This window comes from Nannospalax galili, unplaced genomic scaffold (genome assembly GCF_000622305.1).
Source record: "Nannospalax galili isolate Female #2095 unplaced genomic scaffold, S.galili_v1.0 scaffold312, whole genome shotgun sequence".
Lineage (NCBI taxonomy): Eukaryota > Metazoa > Chordata > Mammalia > Rodentia > Spalacidae > Nannospalax > Nannospalax galili.
Genome location: NW_008335967.1, coordinates 1,008,513 through 1,021,008, shown reverse-complemented (window position 1 = coordinate 1,021,008; position 12,496 = coordinate 1,008,513). Strand labels below are relative to the sequence as shown.

General features: G+C 36.7%; 1 protein-coding gene across 2 annotated transcripts in view; it reads right to left on the bottom strand.

The window, feature by feature from the left end:
- The window catches only part of Pnpla8 (patatin like phospholipase domain containing 8), a 49,468-nt gene that overhangs the window by 18,684 nt on the left and 18,288 nt on the right, over positions 1-12,496 (bottom strand). For both annotated transcript variants that reach the window (XM_008830690.3, XM_008830691.3), the window contains exons 4-7: positions 10,200-10,351; positions 8,887-8,981; positions 6,109-6,280; positions 1,071-1,128 (exon numbers count right to left, since the gene is read on the bottom strand). In XM_008830690.3, the coding sequence (XP_008828912.1) occupies positions 1,071-1,128; positions 6,109-6,280; positions 8,887-8,981; positions 10,200-10,351 (477 nt within the window). The remainder of the gene's footprint in view (positions 1-1,070; positions 1,129-6,108; positions 6,281-8,886; positions 8,982-10,199; positions 10,352-12,496) is intronic.

Sequence of the window (12,496 nt, the reverse complement as noted above, 5' to 3'; positions counted from 1 at the left end):
CTCCTACTTACTAGCCTACACAATGAGATCTCATAGAATAGCCTTCCTTACAACCCTTGAAATATATGCTTTCAGAGAACTGCTAGTGGGTTTCACAGCACTTACTTCAGGAAACCATTTCATTTGTGTGATTACTTATTTAACAGCCACACTGCCCTATAGAGCTGTAAACTCCATGTCTTCATTTGCTCACTAATGTATCCAAAGTGTCTAGCACAAAGGCATACAGTATTTGCAGAATGAATGAAATTAAGAGCAACAGAGGTAGGTATATGCGATTGTTCATCCTTACTTGCCATCTAAGAATAAATGCAAGCCACATGGGGTTTTTAGGTACTTATATTTCTTTACCAAGTAATTATTATTAAAGAAAATCAGCTAGAGCAGCCTCAGATTATTGGGTTTCAAATAAATAAATAAATAAATAAATAAATAAATAAACGAGAAGCTATACAGAGACCTATCTAAATGACACTACATTTTTTTAAACTGGTATTCATTTGTATGTTAATATCCTATCATTATGTATATATGGCATACAAATTTCTCTTAAAAAATCTTGGGTATAAAAATGCTGTATTTTCCTTAAATCATTTAAAATTTTTTTTTATGTGTTTGATTGTTTTGCCTGAATGTATATAAATGCACCCGTGTCATGCAACGCCCACAGAGGCCAGAAGGGGGTGTCAGATCCCCTAGAACTGGAGTTGGGGATAACTGTTAGCCTCTATGTGGGTGCTGGGAACCAAACTCAGGTCCTCTGCAAGAGTGGCAAGTGCTCTTAAACAATGAACCATTTCCCTAGCCCCAAAATACTAGGTTTTATTAAAGTCATATAATTATAATAAAATAATTCTTCCATGTTTTCAGTCCCAATCTCATGTTTTTAAATTTTATTATACTTTTCCTGTATATAGAAATGATCTAATGATCACATCCTATATATTAATAGAATGACCCAATAGATAAGAAATTAATGAAATCTATTAGAAGAAATTTCTAATAATTTACTCACAATAACTGCTTTCAGTAGACCCTGTGATGTTCTATTTAAGAGACTCTAGGCTTACCTTAGGACACATAGGGTTTCTTGCTGTTTCAATCATTAGTGCAGATCCCATTCTATCCCTTTATTAAACAAGAATAAATGAATTATGTCAAAATAATTTTATCTCTTAACAATTAAGAAATAGAGTGAAGACACTCTCAGGAGTTACAAAATAGAACTTTCACATACATTGGTCTTACAATAAATTTCAAACTCTTATTTAAAATCTTAAGCCAGTATTATGATTTCAAGAGAACTGATATGAATTACTTTTTCCAAGTGAACTCAAAAACCAGGAAATAATGTTTTAAATTTGTAATAATGGATGGAGGTGATTTGACAATGTGAAAAACATCAATATTCCAGGTACTTTCTACATAACTTCCAGGGGAATTTATTTATTTATTTATTATTTATTTATTGGGTTTTTTTGTTTTGTTTTGGTTTTTTTGAGACAGAGTCTCCCTGTAGCCCCAGCTGGCCTGGAACTCACTATGTAGACCAGGCTGGCCTTGATCTCAGAGATCCATCTGCCTCTGCCTCCTGAGTGCTGAGATTAAAGGTGTGTACCACCATGCCTGGCCCACGGGAACTTCTAATGTGACAGAAGTAACTAAAGATTGGTTCTGGAGATTAAGTGAAAAGAGCTAACAGAATTTGGAGAAAGAAGGGGAAAGGGAAATGACTTTTTTCTTTTTTTTTGTCTTTCTGAGATGGTCTCCCTGTAGCCCCAGCTGGTCTGGAACTCACTATGTAGACCAGGCTGGCCTTGAACTCACAAAGATCTGCCTGCCTCTGCCTCCCGAGTGCTGGGACTAAAGGCATGCACCACCAGGACTGGTTGGGAAATGATTTTTTATTCCATTAAAAACCATAATATACAAAGGCCAAACAAACTCACGATCTTGAACAAAAAATAAGAAAAAAAAAACCAAACCCAAACCCTGGAACAGAGACTGTCATGTAGACAGACACAACAAATAAGATGTTTCACTCAGTGAAAAAAGACAAAATAATCGGTAAACTGAGACATTTGAATTGAGAGAAAAACAAAGCTTGACAACCCTTTATACATCAATATAATTTTCAGATGACTTAAGAATTAACTAAAAGCTTAATACCAAACTGAAAAATAATATTTACTATTAACTATAAATAAGGAAGTAAAGTTAAAAATCATTAAAGAAAAACGTGGGGGCTGGAGAGATGGCTCAGCAGTTAAGAGCATTTACTGTTCTTCTAGAGGACCCAGGTTCTGTTCCTTGCACCCACATGGCAGTTAAAAACCATCCTTAATTCTTGTTCCAGGGTATCCAATGCCTTTTGGACTCTACAGGCACCAGGCACACATGAATATGCAGGCAATACATATGTGCAGGCAAAACACTCATATACATAAAAATTTATTTTTAAAAAAGATAAATGTAGTTAAATGAACATTAACAAATCCACTACATTAAAAATATCATTCACTCTAAGTATTTTGGGGGGTTGAGAAGATATCTCAGTGGGTAAGAGCAGGGTGCTTACTGTGAAAGCAAAAGGACCTGAGTTCAAATTCTCAACACCAATATAAAAGCCAGACACGGCTGCTTGCCTATCACCTCAGATTGGGGGATAGAGAGAGGCAGATCCCAGTCTAGACAAAATGCTAAACTTTAGGTTCAGTGAGAGACTGTGTTAAAAAATATGGTAGAGAGTAATAGAGGAAGCAACCTGATGTCCTCCTCTGGCTTCTGCATGTACACACAAGGATACACACACCTGTATACACATATGTGCACACATATCTCCCAAACAAATAAAATCAAATTAAAAAAGAAAATAGGAATAAATGAAACATGTTCTTTTTAGAAAAAGTATTTTGAGCTATTGAGATGGCTCAGGAGATAAGGGTGCTTGGTGCTTAAGCAGCCAAGGCCGATGACTTGAGTTCAAGGCAAGAAACTCACGTGGTAGAAGAGAACTAACTCCCACAAATTGTTCTCTGACCTCTACAAGTGTGCCCTGGTGTGTGTGCCATCCCTCCCCACAAATAAATGAAGGTAAGAATTCTCTTAAAGAATAGCTAGGCGTGGTGGTGCACACCTTTAATCCCAGCACTCAGAGGCAGGCTGAGCTCTGTGAGATCAAGGTCAGCCTGGTCTACATAGCAAGTTCCAGGCCACTACAGGGAGACCCTGTCTCAAAAAGACCAAAAAAAAAAAATGTATTTTGAGGAACTGGAGAGATGAATCAGTAGTTAAGAGCACTGGCTGCTCTTGCGGAAGACCCAGGTTCAGTTCCCAGCACCCACCTGGCAGCTAACAATGGTCTGTGACTACAGTACCAAGGGTTTCAACGCCCTCTTCTGACCTTCACGGACACTGCATGACACAACTGTACCTACCTCCATGGAAGAAAACACTCATACACATAAATTAAAAATAATAAATAAAATATTTAAAAAAAGAATGTATTTTTTCAATATATAGTTTATATATTAAGAAAATAATGGGCACTACCTGATAGGAAAATGAGCAAAGATTATATCCAAAGTTTTCAAAAAGAATACAATAACAAAGCATGAAGAAGGTTCATGATTGCTAATAAAGTGATGTAAACTGAAACACTAGCTTCAAAAACTCTCAAACTCATATATTTTTAAACATTAAATTGTCTAATATTAGAAGTGAAGAACTGATGTGGGTAGATGAGCAGACTAGGATCCTATTTTTAAGAAGAATTCAGCTACATACACACATACATCTCAAGACTTTTAAGACATATGTAACATCTCTGACACAATTTTATTTCTAGGTTTTTCCTTTAAAGATATAATCAGATTTAAGTTGAGATATAAGATGTCCATCTAAAATTTAAACTACAAAAAATAAGATATTGTAAGTATCCTTCTTTTCCAATAGTAAATATGTTAAATGAAAAATAGCACATTCATAAAATGGGACAGTGAACAACCATTAAAAGATGTTTCAAAATATATTACTGACATAAGAGATGACTTGTAACATATGCCAAATGGAAGTGCAGGACATGTGCAGTTTGGTCCCAATTGTGGTGTAGAACGAGCATGCGTGTGTGCACATACACACACACACACACACACACACACACACACACACACACTTGTTTGGCTGTAAGAAGTTCTAAAAAGAAATGTTAAGTGTTTTTGTTTTTAGTGGGATTGTAGGTTTTTAAAAACTTTTTTCTTTATATAAAGTTCCATTATTAAAAAAAAATCAACATTTGAGCAAATGAGTATGCTTCTTATAAACTGATAGGATGGATATAATCTGAAATATGGGCAGAAATCTAAAGTTTCTTACCACAGCACTGTTCCCAATCACAAAATTAAGAAAAATATAAATGTTCTAAATGTTCATAAATATCCTAAGTGGAAATGGTTAAGAAAATATATCATCAGTCTGGAATACAGTGTAGTCTTTTGAAAGGTGGTATTAGTTTTAATAAAATTGGAAGAAAGGGAAAGGATACAAATATACAACTATAAAATAACTTCAGCAATACAAAATACATGAAAAACAAACAAACCCAAACAAACATTGAGCTGAGAAAGCTCAGTTTGTAAAGCATGAGGACCTGAGTTTGGACCCTCAGAACGCACGTAAAATGCAGAGCACAGTGGGGTGGTGCACATGCTTGCAATCCTAGCAATGGGAAATGGGACGTGGATACAGATGGCTCCCTAGAGCACACTGGCCAGCAAGCTCAACCTACTTGAAGTTTCAACCAAATGATGAGAGACTTGTCTCAAGTAAATGGTGGAAAGTGTCCTGAAGAATGACACCTGAGGTTATTCTTTGTCCTCCATCTGCATATATGCACACACATATGTGCATATGTGAACACATACACACATACAAAATCTAACCCAGAAATAATAAAAAGAAGTACGTTATAAGTTCTACAGCTTTCTATAATAAGTTTGGGGTGATTTTAAATTTCTTCTTTGCACTTACATTTTGTTTGTTTTGGAAAGGGTCTCCCTGTAGCCCCAGCTGGCCTGGAATTCACTATGTAGACTAGGTGGGCCTTGATCTCACAGAGATCTGCCTGCCTCTGCCTCCTGATTACTGAAATCAAAGGTGTGAACCACCACATCCAGCTTCCACTTATACTTTTGACTGTGGCATTTGGAAAGAAATTTATAAATTACTTGCTGTTTTACAATAATACTTGAAAAAAGAGGTCAAGTAAAAATAGCAGTATATAAACACGGTCCACATACAATATGGTCTCATATTTTTGTAAAAGGCAATGACTGGGGCTGGGGAGATGGCTCCATCAGTAAAATGCCTGCCACACAAGCAAGAGGATTTGAGTTCAGGTCCCCAGGACCCATGTAAAAGGCAGGTGTTAGGTAGTATGCAACTGTAATCCCAGCACTGGGGAGGTGAGGACAGGAAGATTCCTGGGGTTTGCTGATCTAGCCAATTTGAGGTTCAGTGAGAAACCCTGTCTCCAAAAATAAAGTGGGGCTGGCAAGATAACTCAGCAGTTAAAGTACTCTTAAGTGCCCAATCCTTGTAAGCCTGGCAACCTGAGTTCAATCCTAAGAACCCATGTAAATGTGGAAGGAGAGAAATGACTGCAAAAGTTGTCCTCTGATCTCCACATGTAGGCTGTAGCACATACATGCCTACACACCATGCATACAGTAATAAACAAATAAATAAATAAAATAAAGTGGAGAGTGATCAAGGAGGACATCTAACATCAATCGCTGGCTTCCATTTGAAGCGTACACACAAACACCTGCATGTGAACACACATGCACTTGGACCTACAAACATTCAGACAGAAAAACATATGTATACACAGACTCTCACTCCCCAAAGGCAATTATAATTTCTACATGCAAATCTTACATACATGAATCCAAACATCTATGACTAGAACATGATTCACCAAAAACAGTAACAGCAGTTATCTCCAGCTAGTGGGATTAATAATTTTTCTTCTTTTATTTCCTGTACTTTTCAACTTTTAAAACTTAGAAACTATATAATCATAGAATTAAAAAAATGATTATAACTTACTTAAGGATCTTTTCCCAGGTTTGGCTGTCATAAAATGCATGGCTCCAACTCATTTTGACGGTCCCAACAATGACATTTTGTGAAAATATGTCTGATCCTAACTTTCGATAAAGTTCCTCACACTCATCCAGTGGCATATGAAACAGTCCCAGCATAAAGGCCAATATGGCACCTGGAAAGAAGAACTCTTAGTCTCTGTCAGCAGTGACATAACTGCACTTATGATTACCAACTGTCATGAGCTACAGACCTCCTTAAATTCCAGCTCTGATATTTTCTAACCATGTTGCCTGGGACAAATTACTTCTCAGAGACCCAATTTTTCCAACTGTGGAATGGGTATAAATAATGACTACAATTTATAAGTCACTTATACTGGATTTAACACATGTAAAAAACCTTTCCAGGTCCCCAAAAGAATTAAACAAATGTCACCTCAAGATAACAATGAAAGTAATTTAAAAATACATAAAATCTGTTGTTTTATTCCCCGTATACTATATTATATATAAGATATTGTGGCAAATAGAAGCCTAATGTCAAAAGATTAGTTTTATTAAAAGAACACTATATATTTGAAGACTCACCAATTTATTAAGCAATTATTCCTTCAGGTTGGTCTGAGAACCAATGTGACTGAAGATATCTGTTATTCTAGGAGGTCCTTTTAAGTAGATGAGCTCGTGTACTGGTTGTAGTTGTTAAGATACACTGCCACCTAGTGTGCCTAAGTTGCCTAACTTTCAACTAAAGAAAAAAGAGAGTACTGGAGTGTGGCGAGTGGGCAGAACAGGTAAAGACCTGCTTAATCATTTGACCTGAGATGGCATTAAAATGCAAAGGCAGAACAAAAAGTCCTATTATAATGTAGTTTAAATTTAGTAAATATTTAGTCTAAATACCATTCTAGTAGATCAGAGAACTTACGACTTTTATGACTTAATATTGTTACAGCCAACCTGTATTATAAAAGTACTTTTTACTTTGCAGAATATTCCTAATAAATACAATAAATACTTTGTAAAAAAAAAAATTAAGTGCCTTTCTTTTTTTTTGGTCTTTTTGTGACAGGGTCTCCTTGTAGCCCCAGCTGTCCTGGGACTCACTATGTAGACCAGGCTGGCCTCAAACTCACAAACATCCACCTGCTTCTGCCTCCCAAGTGCTGAGATTAAAGGCGTGTGCCACCACGCCTGGCAATGTGCCTTTCTTTTTAAACAGAATTACTATAATAATGATCAGATGTTTAAAAACTGAGCTAGATATTTAAACACTAAGCTAGTTAAAACATTACCCTTAAACTAAATACGTACTTACTAACTTCATAAAAATCACAGGTACACAGCACTCGGGAGGCAGAGGCAGGCAGATCTCTGTGATTTCAAGGCCAGCCTGGTCTACATAGCGAGTTCCAGGACAGCTGGGGCTACAGGGAGACCCTGTCTCAAAAAAGACAAAAAAAAAAAAAAATCACAGGTACAGACAAACTTAAGAACACAAAAACAAATGCAAGTTAGAAGGTGCAGTGGGAGATGAATGTCTTAAGCACTGAGACATACATGTAACATACGCCACTCCAGGACTAGACCACTTATTTGACAGTCTCTTTACTGTAGTGGTCACCTGACAACAACGAGCCAAAGCAAGAAGTAAGCTTCTTAATGTTTAAATGTTTCAGTTGCAAGGACCATTACAAATTTAACAGAAATGGTTGGGGTATTATTTCAAAAGAAACAAAACCACAAACAACACTAGTCATGGGAAACATCTCTTTAAGAAGTTTCTTTCTAGAGTCAAATGAACTTGGGATATATGAGTTATTTTCCTATTTTTGGAGTCAAAATACATTTTTAACATTCTAAAAGAAATTTATAAACACCTTCAACATACTAAAAAATGTGCTTTTCTTCCTCCAATCCACCATTTTCCAAACTTGCTAACCCCCAGAGGTTCAATGTATTTCTTATGCTTTGAATCATCTTTGCAACAGTTCTCATCATTTAGTCTTGGCAATCTGGCATCAATTAACATGCCCTTTGGGAATATGTCATACCCAACACTAATAATGTAGAGAAATCTCTGGTTATGTTTGTGCTGATATTTAAAATTACTATTATAATTATGATGACTGAAGCACAGATAGAAAGTTGGTGAAGAATATACACTAATGTAAATGAGAAATTGAGTCAAACAGTGAAATAAATCATCTTAAATTGCCAATTTCTTCAATGTAAACCTATAATTTCATACATATACCAACTATCAATATTTTAAAAAGTAGCTTTTTAAAAACACACATTTATGACTTTATGTTCTAGCCTCAAACAATCATATAAAATGATGCAGGAAACAAATTACTCATTGAGAGAGATGCTTTACAGAAAAGTACAATCTTAACCATCTTCAATTTCCTACTAGTAACATCCAAATGAAGACCTGCCGTTCACCCTTCTACTTCATCACTTTCTTCACAGTGAATATGCCGCAGATCAATAATTAATAATGAGTTCTGGTTAATATGACTTGTTGAAAATGCAATAAAAACCCACATTAAAAAATCACTCTTAAATGTAAACTTATTTACAATAAACATTTTAAAAAGTTTATGAAACAAATCAAAGGACTGATTATTCAACATCATCATCATCATCATCATCATCATCATCATCATCATGAAATAACATCCATCATCTCAGAGAAGGCCTATGCTGTCAAGGCTGTTTCATGTTCTTTCCCCATAATGGCTGATGGAACATACCATGTCTACATGATAATTACCTGTGCTTACACCACAAATGTAATCAAAGAGCTGATGAACTGGTTTCTGAGTAAGTTCAACCAATTTCCGCAGTGTCTGAAGAGCAACCACACCTCTGTAGAAAAAAATAAAAGTGCAAAAATGGGAATTTCTCTTTCAAGGGAAATTCAAGTTATGTAATAAAAATTTTTATACTTGATCTTAGCCAAAAGGCTGAGAAACAACTGGAATAAAAATCTTTAAAAAAATATTTTATTTATTATTTTTATTTTATGTGTATGCATGTATTGCCTGCATGTAGGTAAGTGCACCCATGTCATGCAATGCCTGCAGAGGACAGAAGAGGTTGTTGGATCCCCTGGAACTGGAGTTATGGACAGTTGTTAGCTGACATGTGGGTGCTGGGATTCAAACCCGGGTCTTCTGCAAGAACAGTGTTCTTAACCGCTGAGCCTTCTCTCTAGCCCCTAAAAAAATTTTTAAACTGCTTTTATAGCTTATATGCTATCATAAAATCTTAAAACAATTTATTTATTTATTTTATTTTATGTGTATGAGTGTTTTGCCTATATGTATTTAAGTGCACCATGTCATGCAATACCCACGGAGGCCAGAAGAGGGTAGCAGATCTCCTGGAACTAGAGTTAAGGACAAGTGTTCGCCACCATGTGGGGGTATTGGGATGTGAACACAGGTCCTCTGAAAGAGCAGCTAGTTTTCTTAACCACTGAGCCATCTCTCCAGCGCCCAGAAAGTTACTTTCTAACCATCACTTTATTATGTGACTAGCTGACTTACGCATATATTATGGATAAGGTAAACGGAATAAAAGAAAGTAAAGTTAAAAAACACTGTCAAAATTTTGAGGGAATAGGGCCGGGTGGTGGTGGTTCACGCCTTTAGTCCCAGCACAGTGTTGTACAGTGCCTATGGAAGCCAGAAGAGGGCATCAGATCCCCTGGAACTGGAGTTACACGTGGATGCTGGGGATAGAACCCAGCCAGTGCTCTCACCCACTGAACCACCTCTCCAGCACCTGAACCTGTAGGGTTTTGTTGTTGTTGTTGTTTTAAGTATTTTATTTATTATTTTTATTTTATGTGTATGAATGTATTGCATGTATGTGAGTGCACCCATGTTGTGCAATGCCACGGAGGTCAGACGAGGGCTTCGGATTCTCCTGGAACTGGAGTTAAAGATGGTTCGTAGCCGCCATGTGGGTGCTGGGAATCAAACCCGGGTCCTCTGCAAGAGCAGTCAGTGCTCTTAACCACTGAACCATCTCTCCAGCCCTCTGAACCTGTAGTTTTAAGAGCCATTTTTCTAGCTTTACCTTGTTCCTCCACCATCAATTGTGAGAATTCGGATTCCTCTCCCTTTCACTGGATCCACATAACCAATTAAGGCCAAAATTTCTCTAACTGCAGCCTGAAGAGTTTCATCCTTAATTTGTCTCAGTCGCAATAAATATGGAATAATTTTTTCCTATATTGAGAAAAAAAGATATTTTATTACTTATGACAAACCAAGAAGGAAAAGGTAGCTGGCACCGCAGAACATGTATATAATCCCAGCACTCAACAGGTTGAGGCAGGAGACTATGGAGTTAAAGAACAGTCTGGGCTACATTGTAAGACCCTGTAAAGAAAACAAAAGAAAAAGGAAGGGATGGGAAGGAAAGGAAAGAGAGAAGAGAATGAGGTTTTTTTTTTATCTTTTTGAGACAGGGTCTCCCTGTAGCCCCAGTTGTCCTGGAACTCACTATGTAGACCAGGCTGGCCTTGAATTCACAAAGATCCGCCTGCCTCTGCCTCCCAAGTACTAGGATTAAAGGCGTGTGCCACCACGCCCGGTGAGAATGAGTATTTTTAACTAACATGAGTAGATCATAAAAATCAGTGTTAATATTTACTATTTTTCTCAGCAATTTCAAAAAAGGATTAGTTTCTGACATATTAATAAGCATTTAGCATATAATTATCCTAATACTGAAGGCCAAAAAAACCTCTGGCCAAATATTTTCTTTAAATATGAAATGATTATTAACTGGTGTAATATATACTTGTAATCCCGGTCCTCAGAAGTCTAAGGCAGGAGGTTTGTGAGCCTGAGGCCAGCTTGGTCTACATAGCAAGATCCTGTCTTTTAAAAAATGTACAATACTTAATAGAGAAAATATAGCCTGCATAACACAAATTTACAAAGCATTAACTGTGACAACAAAAAGTTAACATAAATTTAAGGCTGAGTGGTAGCTATACTTCTGTTGTCTAATATTCAATAAATCAAGTGATTTTCTAGTGCATCACTCATTTTGCTTCTTTTTATAATCAATCAAATCTGAAATACTATTTTTGTTGTTCTGCTTTTTGCCCTAGCTAGTGTTGAGCTTCAAAGTACTGGAAGAATCTGAACAATTGTGGAGGCTACACAGGCAAATTTCTATTTCTGGTTATGATGGAACAATCTGTTAGAGGTCAGAGCTTAGGCCAAGAACAACCAGAAAACTTGCTGAAACACAAGAAGATCACTGTTTAAAGGGATCACAAGAGCTGCTAAAGCAACAGGGACGGGAGAGGCTTACCAACTAGAGAGGGATAAATGCTGGCAAGGGAGCTGATAAACTAGCTTTTCTTCCTTTTAAGCTTTTGCTGATTCTGGGATGATACAAAGGATGAAAAAGCTGGACCTAAAGAGGTCCACTAAGGGACAGAGAAACCAGCTGAGCATTTAGTCTCATGGAGGTTGGAGAGACAAAACTGAAGGCCTGTGAGAGCTGGTTAACCATCCGAGCAACAATGGTGCACACCTATAATCACAGTAGTACTTGGTAGTCAAGAGTCAGGAGGATGGAGAATATTAGGCAAGCATGGGCTACACAGTGTGCTTAAGGTCTGTGTGAGCTACAAAGCAAACCTATCTCAAGAATAAAAAGAAGAAGAGCTGCTTAACCCAATGGAAAAAATTGACAAAAGGAAAAAAGTTTAGTCATGAAAGTTTGCAGTAGAGCATACACGGCGTAAGCATTTTTTTCAGTTCACTGTTTTTAGACTAATTATTTAGAGGAAAGGTGACAACTTTCTTCCAACTATCTAGATTTTCATTCATGACTAATATGAATATACATTCCTCTATCACATTTCTTCTTGGTATTCAAGGGTCCTTAGATTTGAGATCAGTTCAACTACCAACCAAGACAACTTCCTAATAGACTAAAGCCAAAAAACCCAGAAATTCATCAAGAGTACAAAGAATAAACTGTGAACACCATGATATTAAAGCAATGAGAATAATTCACAACTATCCACCACATCAGAAGCCAATCAACATGTTGAGTATAAAAAAAACAATCGTGCAATGGAAGCAAAGCTAATCTGTGATTGAGACTGACTGAAAGGGGTTAGAAGAAAGACTTGTCCTGTTCCTCCTTTGGGCACTGTGATGTAGATGTGTTGAGTGTGTGAACTTCACTTTATACTTACAAAGGTATATATGCTATTCTTGAATAAAATGCTTTTAAATGATTACTTAAAGCATATGCTGTATTCTGAATGTTAGGTCCTTCATGAAATTTGTATGTTGGAACTTAGTTCCCAGTGCATTAATATTAAGAGGTAGGGCCTTTTGGGA